The 13471-nt window shown below is 41.0% G+C and overlaps 2 protein-coding genes across 27 annotated transcripts in view; one reads left to right on the top strand and one right to left on the bottom strand.

Moving 5' to 3' along the window:
* The window catches only part of LOC141398095 (uncharacterized), a 373354-nt gene extending 372923 nt beyond the window's left edge, over positions 1-431 (top strand). For all 11 annotated transcript variants that reach the window (XM_073975314.1, XM_073975315.1, XM_073975312.1 and 8 more), the window contains one exon: positions 46-431. In XM_073975314.1, the coding sequence (XP_073831415.1) occupies positions 46-214 (169 nt within the window). In that variant the 3' untranslated portion in view covers positions 215-431. The remainder of the gene's footprint in view (positions 1-45) is intronic.
* A 322-nt stretch (positions 432-753) lies between these two features.
* The window catches only part of RhoGAP15B (RhoGAP_ARAP and RA_ARAPs domain-containing protein RhoGAP15B), a 115373-nt gene continuing 102655 nt past the window's right edge, over positions 754-13471 (bottom strand). For all 16 annotated transcript variants that reach the window (XM_073975308.1, XM_073975299.1, XM_073975303.1 and 13 more), the window contains 5 exons: positions 7220-7346; positions 6415-7157; positions 6128-6262; positions 5535-6058; positions 754-1011 (listed from right to left, as the gene is read on the bottom strand). In XM_073975308.1, the coding sequence (XP_073831409.1) occupies positions 876-1011; positions 5535-6058; positions 6128-6262; positions 6415-7157; positions 7220-7346 (1665 nt within the window). In that variant the 3' untranslated portion in view covers positions 754-875. The remainder of the gene's footprint in view (positions 1012-5534; positions 6059-6127; positions 6263-6414; positions 7158-7219; positions 7347-13471) is intronic.

Below are 13471 nucleotides of genomic sequence, written 5' to 3' on the forward strand. Positions count from 1 at the left end.
ACTTATTCTCCCCCTCTTGTCTCCCTGAAATTATTGCATTTTTAGTGACTTAAGTTGCGATGAAGTCACCGGACCATGGACAACAATATTGGGTCTATCGTTCATCATAAACTCTGTGGGATTTGTAATATCATTTGTCTATATGATTTTATTGGCATGTTGTCGCAGTGCCTCGAAACGTTCATACACAACCGTCCGTACAAGTACATTTTAAGGTTATTTGTTAAGATAAAATAATGCATTAATTTAATTTTTATTTTTAACAAAATAATAATGATACGTATTTTATTGTAAAAGTGGTGTTTAAACTTAATACATAAGTTTTAAAAAATACAATGTTTTATATTTAATTTAAATTTAATTTAATAGTACTTAATTTAGAAATAATTGCATATGTGCATAACATAATTATATATAAAAAATAATAAAAATTAAATTAACAATTATTTATTTTTAATAAAAAAATCCGTATATAATTAAACCCTTAAAAAGTTTTTTTTTTTTTTTAAATTTTTAATTAAATTTATACTATTTACATTCAAAAGAATGGTTGTTATTATTGAAAGCAGGCAAGTTCCAGACTTGTGTTCTTTCCATGATCGAATGAAAACAAATAGACGCGAAAAATGCTGGAAAAAAGATTTAACTAAAAATGCAGTAATTTACACTTAGAATATTCGGTAGTTTGTAGAATTAAATTTATGTTGTAGTTAGAAAGAAACATTATCTTCTTATGTATATTGGAATTGTTCGTTTTGTTTTTGTAGTTGTAGTTAAAAAATATAGTAATATCCAAAGAAATATTATTTCTATTCAAGGAATTGCTGTTTTATAAATTCATATTTCACTTAATCGTGTGTGTGTGTGAATTAATTTCATTTGATTATAATTTCCGCTGGTGGTAATATACTATCGCCATGTAAGCAATACCATATACTGGAATACCATATAGTCCGATCGACCCATTCACTACCGGCCAACACATGCCCAATAAATGGTGAATCACGAGATCTGAAAGAGAGAAAAACATAGGGTTAGTTCGAAATGTATTTATGCCTATGAAGCGTTTTGTTGAAGAGATAAATAGAAAAAAAGGATTTCCTAGAACCAAGAAGAATTGTTGAAAAATGCGCAAAATAAACAGAAAACAGATTGGTAAAATTCCCTTTCGTGTGAGAAATGTATGAAGGATCGGACTTGAATATTGGGACATTTGGGTCCCATATTTCAGGAAGTATTGGTTTCCCCTAGCAAAAAATTGTTGTATTAATAAAAACAACGACTAACCACTACTTCAACACGACCTGGCAAGTTCTTAAAATGGATTAAATCGCAAACGTATTGGTCACCGTCAACTTTTTTATAGCTTTTGAAAGTTATACAAAATCGGATACTCATTTCGTAAGTCATCTGCAGTCATTTTAGTTGTTGTTAAATTATATGATATGTTTGAAAGTTCGTTTTGCTGCTTTTTGGTTGTCACCACAAAGATACTGGAGTTAGTTGCGTAGGTTTGGCAGGGCAGTTGTTAAGGTGCAGTGTGTTGCGCTAGGCTGTGTCGCATGCTAGGCAGATGTTTTGCACGGTGTCATCAATCCGTACCCTATAGGAAATTAGACGACTGCGCCATCCTGAACGTAGTTGATGGTTTTGGTTGAACTACGCTCAGGTTTCTCGTGACAGCTGACGCTCCTCAGCTGCGAGGACCGCATACACACTGTAGCAGTTTATGGCATCTGTGACTCCACCAACTTGATAGGCTTGCTGATCTAGGTGTTCTCTCTTGTAAAACTCCGTACACACTAGAGCTTTTGCCGGGTTAACCTTTTTTATGAGGATTTGTTTGACATATAAGCAATGGAATTGACATTTAAAACCCAGTGGGTTTGTTAAATCCGGTTATATATAAACGTACTATAACGCAGGATCTTTTTTCTCCCTCCTGACATACCTGGGTGGGGGTCCTATCCACCATATGGAGATTACGATGGCTCTTTCTATAACACCCGAGCAGGCACTGCAACGAAAGCATGCCATTGTGTTGCTGAACTGAAAGAAAGTCTCCTCATGTGTCCTCATGGTCCACTAAAGACATGTGGAGGCACCCTGTTGCAGTTCTCAGGGCGGCATTCTAACAGGTTTGTATACTTCTTCATCGCTTTGCATATTCGCAGACCAAACTGGCGCCGCATAGCTTATCACAGACCGACCTATCGCTTTTTATTTGGTCAACAAGGTTTTTTTATCTGCTGCAGCTAGGGGTTTGAGGACCTTTTTCCTACATCTCAGCTTGCGCAGATAGCTGTGGAATGCGATGTGCTGTCGAACCCTAGAATCTTGGGGTAGTTTGTTGTCGGAAATCTGCTACCATCGACCATGACATTCCCCTCAGTGCTCACCTCCGCAGGCCATGTGGTGAACAGAGTGGCCTAAGATTTAGTGGCGGATATTTGCATATTCCTCGCGGGGAAAAGGCGGATGAGTTGAGAGTTTCACAAATGACATCAGGAAAGGTACACGACGCATATAACATACTTTACGATCTCAATGTCGGTTGGAGCGAGTGGAAGACAGGAAAGGTATAGGTTTAAAACTTCCGGAGATATCACCCCACCATGAGGAACTCCCTATTTCACTCTTCGGGGCTTGGACTTCTTGTTCCCGAATTCCACGTTCCGCTGGCGTCCACACATAAAATTTATTATCCAACGTTTTAAACTTGGCCGAGGGTAATCTGCTCAATTTCTGCAAACAGCGTCGAGTACTTGGCAGTATTAAAGGTTTTTGATCATTCGAGCGTCACCACTCCCTATCGCACGGCTTGCTCTGGTTGGGTCCTCGACTAATATGTGTGGGGATGGCGTGAAGCGCTGTGCTGCTTATGGAATCCATGCTGATGATCGGCAAGTGGATAGCTGCTTCTGACGCTGTTGAGGAGTAACGCTTCAAGAGTGTTTGCTAGGGGACGACAAAAGCGAAATCGGTCTGTCCGATGCACCTTTGCTGGCATCCTTGCCTAGATTCAGTGTCTGGAGCTTTTAGAAGTACACCGCAAGCAGCTCTAAATGCGATGTTGAACCTCTTGCCCATGAGACTCAGCATCAAAGGCCAAGCAGCACGTAATGCCCTAAGGCTACATGAATTGAATCATTGGCGTGACAGCACCTATGGACAAGCATGCATTTTTCGGGTGCTAGGACCAACACAAAAAAAAACATTGTTCCACAACATCCCATACGGGACAAGGGGGCTAGGACCAAACCTTAGCTTAAATCAGCAGGGAAAATTCAGCGACTATTTATCACCAGTCCAAAGATTTGAAGATATTGAGGTCGTTATCCCTAGTAGAGATGACTGGATCCGTAGTAACCCTCCTTTGGACGGTCTGGCTTTCTACACAGACGGTTCCAAGATGGAAGAAGGTACCGGAGCTGGCGTCTACTGCGAAAAGCTTTGCCTCGAATACTCATACAGGTTGAACAGCGACTGTAGTGTTTTCCAAGCCGAAATCTTCGCGATCAAAATGGCTGCAGAGTTGATAAAAAGTCTGAATGCAGAAATCTTTGAACCGGTGACTATCTTCGTTGATAGTCAGCCGGCTCTTAAAGCCATCAACATCAAGTCTGAGGCCGTTCTTGAGTGTAGAACTGCTTTGGTGAACCTCACAAACGCTGTCCGACTCTGCTGGGTACCGGGACACTGTGACATTATGGAAAATGAGAAGGCAGATGAACTGGCAAGACATGGATCCCAATCAATAAGTCTAGCAATCACTGATTCTATCAAACCACCCATATGTTACCTTTTTCGGAGAGTGGAGACGTTCTTTGAAGAACGAGCCAAGGAACAATGGCATAATGAATCAAGGTGCAACGTGTCAAGGGCCATTTGGCCGACTCTATCAACAACCAGAACAACTTCACTCTTAAATTTGAGCAAATCAGAAATCAGGGTATTGACGGGGGTCATTACCGGTCATTGCAACATCCGAGCTTTTATCGGCAAACGGCAGGATGATGGCGTGGATTATTGCAGGCTCTGCGAAGATGAGGAGGAAACGGAGACTATTTTATGTCGCTGCCCGATGTTAACTCGAAAGCGATATAGATTAACAGGAGCATGCTTTCCTCCAAGCTTAACCTTATACTCAAACATGGAACCAACAATCATCAAAAATTTGAATTGGCTGGGACGGCGCAACCCATAAGCGTTACTACTACTCTGACAGTTTTCTAACCATCACCAAATAAAACCATCCTCTTTTCTTTATTACATTTTCATCTTTAATAATCCATTTATTATTATTTTCAAAACCCCACCCTCTTTTTCCTTTATTTTCTTTTGTTTCTCTTCTTTTGTCTTTTCAGGTACTTCTGAACTTCTTTTTCTGATTTATGGATGATCACAATGGACCGAAAGGCTACACATTTCCAAACCTAACCTAACCTAGCTTCAGTGTCTGCACCACCCTGCCTATTTTCCAGACTTTGGGCACGATGTGGGTAGCTAGCGACAGGTTGAGAACTTTGGTGAGACACTCAACTCCCGGCACATCCAGCTGTTTCAGCATTACCATGGATATTCCATTAGGGCCCAACGTTTTGCATAATTTAGCGTTCCTGATGATATTCGCTACATCATCCATTGTAAATTGTGGTAATTCCTCCTCGGCAGGAAGTGATCTAATGTCAGCAAGTGCTCGGCGAACTGTCGATTAAAATAAGTTGTACACCTCCACGGATAAGTCAGCGTAACGCTGCCAAGCGTGACTGATGTGCTATCTCCTTCTTCCCAGGGTTCAAACGTTGTCCGCAGGTCTAATATTGCAACTCTTCAGACGAGTTTGCCACTTGTTCCGCTTATGCTTGCCGACCAATCTGTTTACTTCCAGTGTCAGCCTCATGTCTCTTGAGTCACTGGGGTTGGCCCGACAAAGCCAGGTTTATTTGTTATTCCCGCCGCCTCTACTGGAAAATTTGTTTTCACTTCGGGTATTCGACCAGCAGGTATATAGCGAGTGGCTGCAGCAGTGATGGTGTTTGGTTTAATTTTATTTGGTGTCGGCAAGGGTTTTTTGATTTTTTGGGCCCTTATATCAGCAAAATGAGAGAAGTTTCCCTTGTCCTGTCTGGGACGTTTGTGGAACAATTATTATTATATTATATCAGGAAGTATTGATTTGCCCCAAACAACCTGTTGTTCCGAGTGCGGGCGTTAAACTGTACTTTGCCAATAGTTTTGAAATCTTATGTGGGAGATCCCCAATGCAGATATAGTCCATATTCTAATCTAAGTTTCGAGATTTGTACATACACTTAGAAAAAATCCTGAACTGGATTTTCTTTATATCAATCGGAAGGGGAAAATCTTTTAGTACCTATAATCGTCACTGTCAATGTTAACGATTCCATTCGGGTTTCTGCTACTATTTTCTAGTGGAAAAGAATGTGAATAAATTGCATTGTTCCTTGTGTTTGCGTTTTTCCAAAAATTTCATGATCTTAAATTTAATAGTCTCACTTTCATTTACTCACCTCATAATTTGTGTTTGTGTTTTCTCCACGAATGTTAACGCCCAATTCCATGGGACATCACGTTTCTTTTCACAACCCAAATAGGCGGTGGTACTGTGCAAGAATATTTCTCGAACAATGGTGGTTTTATCATTTTTATCCTTTTTCGAGACTACGATTTTACCATCACGTAAATCACATTGATACGCCTTAAAGGATTTTGTTTTATTATCGGCAAATCTCAATTCTTTACCCGGTGTTACGGTAGCTAGATTTTTCACTGCTCTTTGCACTTCGTTAAGGATATCTAAAGGCTTAACTACTAAAACATTATTTTTGCGATCATCTTCAGGCCAATATGACCAATTTAAGACAACATCAAAAATTTTGGTATCATGATGTAATGGTCGTTCCAAATTTCCATTACATATGACTTCATGGAGTGTTACTTGGTGGGTGGACAATTGCATTTTCGGTGCAAGTTCTTGACAAATTTCATAGGCGGTTTTTATGGGTGATATGGTGACATTCACCTGAGTCTTTTCCTGCAAAACAAATGAAAGCGTTTTGGTGATAAAGGAAAACATTAGTTTTTTGCTTCAATCTATAAATACCTCTGTTGTATTTTCTGGATTTGGATTTAGGGTAATCCACACTTTAAGATCTCCAGATTTTTTAACTGAATCCGACAATGATTCTGCTGCGGCATAGTATTTTTGCAGACACAACAACATTTCTTGCTCTTTTTTCTGAAAATTTAAAATAAGAAAAATACGTTAATATGAGAAGGTAATTTTTTTATTTACTAAAATAGAAAGAGGCTCACGAAAATTTGTAAATCTGTCCGAAAGTGTATGATTTCATCTTGAATACAACTTTTCCAGCCAAACCACATACTAACCATTTCATCAGGGGACAATGGGAATAGATTCTTATACAGTGTAATCAGATCGGCAAAAACATCGGCTTCCTTTTGTGAGTATACCATTTCCTCTTGGGATTGATGATTTTGCATTAATGTGGGTCCCCAAATCATTGTCAAATTTTGTATGCTCATTTTATTTTTTGCCTTTTGCGAGCTTATGAATGCCAAGTGCCCCACAATTTTCTTTAACGTTTCACGTTCTATTACGCTAAGGCGGGCCAGCAACTCCTTGTACAAGGGGATCTTCTCAGCCAATGTTCTCAATTCAGATACACAAATAAAGCTTTCCGATAATTTACCCATAAGTCTTTCGGGTAAATCACGCATAAATCGTTTCAAAACATTTGCTACATCATGTTCATTGTACTCATTGCGTGTTATTTCAACATTGAAAGCATCCGACCGGAATGCAGACATCAATTTGAGTATTGAATTTTCTGATCCCGATTTGCGATAAATACCCTCAGACATTGATCCATGAATATAGACGAAATTTATACATTTATCCACAATAACGGGAACATTAAATTTGGTTAGTTGTTGATCGGCTAGCGTGAAGCCATTATTGTGGGCCACCTCACGTATTATGTGACGCCAAATTTTCGTTTCTCTTGGTGTACTCATTATCATGTAGACGGTGAATGGCGGAGCATCAATCATAAGCATTGGACCATTCTCTACATGCAGATTTTTTACTGTGTCATCACTATCCTTGAGAACTGTTGGAATATAAGGATTAATGAGTGTTATTGGTTGAGGTGAGTTATATTTGTTATCTTACCAATGCAACGTGCTTTCCTCAAATCCACCTTTTCTACATTTCCGGTAGCTTCTGTGACGAATATCAAACGTCTTTGAGTTTTCTTCAACACCAACCAAGTTCCGCTCCATTCTGAGGTTATAGAGTTCTGCAAAATATGGAAAGTAAAGAGAAATTAATATAAAATGTTTAGTAGAATAAGTCATCCTAGCCGAATGCCGTACTTCTCAGCCTATAACTGCAAAACAAAACAGCTAAAATAAAAATGTATTAACAGGAGTGAGGGACCTTAATGTCGTATGGACAGATCCATAATTTTAAATAGTATGTAAATAAATAAATAGTTGGGCTTTTGTAGACCTAATTATTTCACTGACAGGCCCTATCAACACATTCTAAAAATAGAATCCTTCTTATATTGCAGGAGTGGGAGTTTTGGATCATTCGGGTCATTATTAAGAGAATTTTGGTGAATAAAATTACATATAGCGTTATAACTAAGAGGTAGTTTACACTATCTGTCAATGTCATGAAATTTTCCATCGTTATACAGCCGCTAATGTGTGCAATATTGGAGATTTCCCTTACGCCATTTACTTTTTGCGTCCACATCAGTAAAAATGCAGTGAAATTACGTCTCCACATTGCCTGCGCGGCATATGACATTGATAGCTAGTGTAAACTTCCTCTAAGACCATGTACACAGTAGCACAACAACAGCGCTGCACTCCATCTCCGCATATATTTGTGAAGGACTCAACCAGAGACAGCCGTGTGATAGAACAGTGTTGGTGGCGCTTGACTTATCAAAAGCCTTTGATACAGGCACTCTACGCTGTTTGAGGACATTGAGCAGAAAACCATCCGGCCAAGCTTGAAACGTTGGATAGTCAACTAAATGTGTGTACGACAGTCGTACTTGGAATTCAAGAATAAAAAGTCCAAGCAGCGTAGAATGAAACAAGGGTGATATCTCCGGAACTGTTTAACCTCTATCTCTCCTGTATTCCGTCCCCTCCAGACGGCATCGAGATCGTAACGTATGGGGATGATTGCACGATCCTGGCGTCAGGTACTTTCCCTGATGGCATCTGTGAGACACTGAACTCTTATTTAACCGATCTTACCACCTTTTTCCATGCGAGGAATATGCAGATTTCCGCCACAAAATCTACTGCCACTCTGTTCACCACATGGACAACGCAGTTTGGAAGATAATTGAATGTCGTGGTCGACGGTAGCAGAATTCCGACCACAAACTGCCCCAACATTTTAGGGGTCACATTCGACACTACTTTTAAGGCATGCGCGCACGCCACAGCTATCTGCGACAAACTGAAAAGTAGGAACAAGATCTGCACTTGGGGTGCAGATAAAGAAACCTTGTTGACCACATATAACGCGATAGATCGGTCTGTGGTAAGCTATGCGGCGCCAGTTTGGTCCCCGGGATTATGTGATACAAATTGGAAAAAGATTCAAACCTGCCAGAATGCCGCCCTGAGAACTGCAACAGGGTGTCTCCTCAAGTCTTCAGTGGACCATCTACACGATGAGGGAAAGATTCTTCCAGTAAAGCAACACAATGAGATGCTTTCGTTGCAGTACTTGCTTGGGTGTTACCGTGAGAGCCATCCCAATCACCATCTGCTGGCTAGGCCCGACACATTCAGGCATATCAGGAAGGATATTCATGCTCTAGAGAGGGAGGTCCAACAATATAGGAGAGAACCCTAGATCAACAGGCATGTCAAGCAGGTTTAAATAGTATTCACGCAGATGCAGTTGCTAAGGCCATAAGCAAATATAGGGTGAATAAAGTCCTTGAAATATGTACATCCTCCATCTGTAGCAGCTGAGGAGCGTCAGCTGCCACGACAAACTAGAGTAGTTTTGGCTCAACTACGTTCGGGATATTGCAGTCGCCTAAATTCTTATTGGGGGGAAATCGATGGCGCCGTGCTGACATCTGCCCAGTATGCGGCATGGGCCCGCACGACACAAAACAGCTTTTCAACTGCCCAGCCACACCTACTCATCTAACTCCCAGTGGATCTGTGGTTACATCCCATCGAAGCAGCCACTTTCCTGGAACAGGAGATAGACCCAGAGCCAGATTGAACAGAAGAACGAACATACAAACATAATAATAAACACTGTTACAACAACAACCTCTAAGACCAAAAATAGTACCAAAACTTTAGTGCGAGAACGACCACCGGCTATTTCAACACGACCCGAGAAGTGGCCTTAAAATGAATTAAAGCGCAAGAGTGTAGCACAGTAGGAATTTGGGGACGTTATGTTGTAAGGACACGAGTTTCATAATGTTGTTGTAATCAGAATCACAAGGACTACCTTCGACGACGATTTCAAAGCAATCCTCGAACAGTCCCTAAACTTCACTTATGCGAAAAATTGCACTTTTGTGTTGTTGTAACAGCCTGTTTGATCTCTCTTGTAACGTTGGACTTCTTTTTCTGGATCATGAAGATCCCTCTTGACATGCATGGGTGGTTGGCGGGGTGTCTATCTATCATATGGTGATTAGGATGGCTTTCACGGTAACACCCGAACAAGTACTGCAAAGAAAGCATGCCATAGCTCCACATGAGGAGACCACACTTGAGCCGCATAGCAACAAGGTTTCTTTGCCTGCACTCCACGAGCTTACGGAGGGAGACTTGAGGCCCTTGTTCCTACCTCTCTCTCAGCCTTTCGCAGATAGCTGTGGCATGTGCGGACGACTTGAACATACTGTCTTATATGGCCCCTAGAATCTTGGGGTAGTTAGTGGTCCAAATTCTACTACCAACGATCATGACTTTCAGTTCAAGATCGTACAATCATCGCTATACGTTACGATCTGAAAGGAGTAGAGGTTAAACAGATTTCTCTGGAACCCCACCTTGGGGAACTAACTGTTTCATTCAGTCAACTAGGAGTTCAACCTTTCACAAATGACATCATGGAAGGTGATAAGACTGTGTGCTCCAATTATAGGGGCATAAGTCTGCTCCCTATTGCATATAAGATAGTATCTGGCATATTGTGTGAGAGACTAAAGCCTATGGTCAATGAAATTATTGGACCCTATCAGTGCGGCTTTAGACCTGGCAAATCCACCATTGACCAGATATTTACCTTGAGACAAATCCTGGAAAAGACCCAAGAAATGCAGATCGACACCTTCCATCTTTTCGTCGATTATAAAGCAGCATTCGACAGCCCTATACGTTCAAAGGTGTTCCAAGCCATGTCTGATTTTGGTATTCCTGCAAAGCTCATTCGACTTTGTAGAATGACACTAACTGAGACGAGATCCTCAGTTAAAATTGGAAAGAACCTCTCCGAAGAGTTTACTACCAAAAGAGGTTTCAGACAAGGAGACGGCCTGTCGTGTGATCTATTCAACATCCTGCTGGAAAAGGTTATACGAGACGCGAAGGTCAAAAGAAATGGAACGATATACACGAACAGCCACATGGTACTGGCTTATGCCGACGACATTGACATCATGGGTCGATCGGTAAAGGAAGTAACTGACACCTTTGCAAAAGTCGAAAGAGAATCTGCTAAAGTTGGTCTGGCAGTAAACGGCGTAAAAACCAAGTTGATGGTATCGACGCGTAATATGTCCATAAACACCGCACCATCTGTGAATGTTGATACCTATAATTTTGAGGTAGTAAAGGACTTCGTCTACCTCGGCACCGCCATAAACACAACAAATAACATCAGTTGTGAAATACGAAGAAGAATAGTGTTGGCTAACAGATGCTACTTTGGGCTGAGTAAGCAGTTTAGGAATAAAGCCACCTCTCGTCAAACAAAAATAACACTGTACAAAACACTGATACTACCCGTGCTAATGTATGGTTCCGAAGCATGGGTACTTGCTCAAGCAGATAAGGCAGTGCTTTGTGTGTTTGAGAGAAAAATTCTTCGAAAGATCTACGGGCCAATCTGTGTTGACGGCGAATATCGGCGTCGTATGAACATCGAGCTGTATCAACTATACAATGACATCAATATAGTTGAACGAATCGAGATACAACGATTGCGATGGCTAGGCCATGTTATAAGAATGAGTGATGATGAACCCGCTAAAAAGGCGTATAAATACGGGCCGCATGGAGGTTCTCGCAGATCTGGAAGGCCAAAGCTTCGTTGGAGCGAACAAGTGAAACGAGATATCACGAAGCTACATATCCCAGATTGGGAAAATACAGCAGCAAACAGAGAGGATTGGAGATTTTTTCTTAGTTCGGCTTATGGAACAAATGTTCTGTAAAAGGCCAGCTAAGTAAGTAAGTAAGTAAGCATCATGGAAGGTACCTGACGCCAAAACTTGGTCGGTAAGTAGTCCTCAAACAGCATGGAGTGCTAGACAGTATCAAAGGCTACCGGGGTGGTTGAAAAACTATCGATTAAAATAATTTTCAGAACTCTCCGGATCAGTCTTATCTTCGAAAATGACTTAACCGTTGCCCACACTTCACTTATGCAACTCTTCAGATGATTTAGCCACTTGTTCCGCTTATTCTCACCAACCAACATGTTAACTTACAGTTCCGCCTCTCTGACTCTAGGGTCACTGGAGTTGGCACGACGAAGCTCACCACGCCCATTTGCTAATACCGTCGCCTCTGCTGGGAAATTTGGTCTCACTTCAGGGATACGACCAGCAGGTATATGGAGAGCGGCTGCAGCAGTGATGATATCTCAAAACGTCCTTTCTGTTACTGAACATCAGAAGGGTTGAGCAAATCTCTGAAGCAAGCTGTGATTAGTGAACTCTCTGAAACTAGGCCAATTAGCTTTCCCATGATTTGATGAGTGTGCGCGTTCAGAGGTGATAAAATCGGGCGGTCTGCTGATGGAGATAATTATGGGGAGATGGTCTGACCCAAGAGAAAAGGCGGGTTACCAAAACGTCTTTTGTCAGACTGGTTGATTCGATGGTTATGTCTGGCGAACTGTGACACTCTCTCTGGTAGGGGCGTCCTTATTGACCATGTAAAATATAGATCTATCAATCTGCCCAATCAACACTATATCTCTAGGGTCGTTTCCGAGAACCCAACGCCGCAACTCAAGACCAGACCGTTATGACCCTCCAAAAGTGGGCTATGGACGGGATGTATACGTTCAGCAACTCTACCTCGGCAGTTCCATACCTGACTGCTACCCTCATACATTTCATGTACGGGTCATTAAAGCCAGGCTTAAGCGAGATAGGTCTGTATTGAATAGATTGGTGCATTTGGAAAGTTATTCCTCCACCTCCACTTCTAGTGCTATTCTTCCTCAGTACGTTGTAACCGTCACAACGCTGTGAGCTGCAGTTGTTTTTGAGATTGGTTTCCTGCACCGCCGCGACCTGATGTTCCTCTGACTCATAAAATCCACTATTCCCTCGATCTTCGAGGAATCTTTCAATTACAGGCCTTGTTGTTTTACAGGCTCAATCACAGCGTTCGTCGTTATTTTCCATATCGCTCTGATTATTCGGTATAAGCATATCAATGCTTTCGTTTACTTCATCATGCTAATCTTATGGTTACTTGCGAAATCCACAACGTTTGTATATTCGTTGCTGTGCTACCGCACTGGGAGTGTGTTTCTACCCCTCAGAGAAAAGCAGGGCGAGATAAAAATATCGTTATTTTAAAGGATTTTTGCCACATCGAACCAAAATGGCTTCCTTTGGGTATATATGTATCTTCGATTGGGGTATAAAATATTCCCAAAGAAAGTTGTCGGTATAGGTCCTGGACTTTATATACCCCCCATATAACCGTACTGCCCGATTTTATCTATTTCCAGTTCTTCCAACCGATTTTTCAGTCACTTGGTATTGTAAATATTGCAGGTCGATGTTTAGCATAGCTTAAAGAAGCACAATTGGAAATTCTCCCACAAAATAATCTCTCTATAACGAATTTTCTCAATGACGTAGTAATTTCGACTGTATTTTGAAGGGTTTAACTAGATTTTCTTACTGAGGTGGTTGGTATTCCGGATTCTAAACGGTTAGAAAACTTGACGATGACGATACCTTCCGATTTAACGCATTTTTAAGGTTTTACACTGGAATGATTTAAATTTGGTACATATGTATTTCGAAATCTCATTGATGTGAAACATTGCTTAAATTTAAGTTATGTTGGTCAGTTAACATATTCTACTCCTCTTACGAATAAGCCTCGGCGGGGCAGATACATTTTTGAAAGGAAATTAATTATTCCATTTTACTTCAATACAATTCGT

Source organism: Musca autumnalis, unplaced genomic scaffold (assembly GCF_047663935.1).
Source record: "Musca autumnalis isolate F117 unplaced genomic scaffold, ASM4766393v1 scaffold_3, whole genome shotgun sequence".
In the NCBI taxonomy this organism is placed as follows: Eukaryota; Metazoa; Arthropoda; class Insecta; order Diptera; family Muscidae; genus Musca; species Musca autumnalis.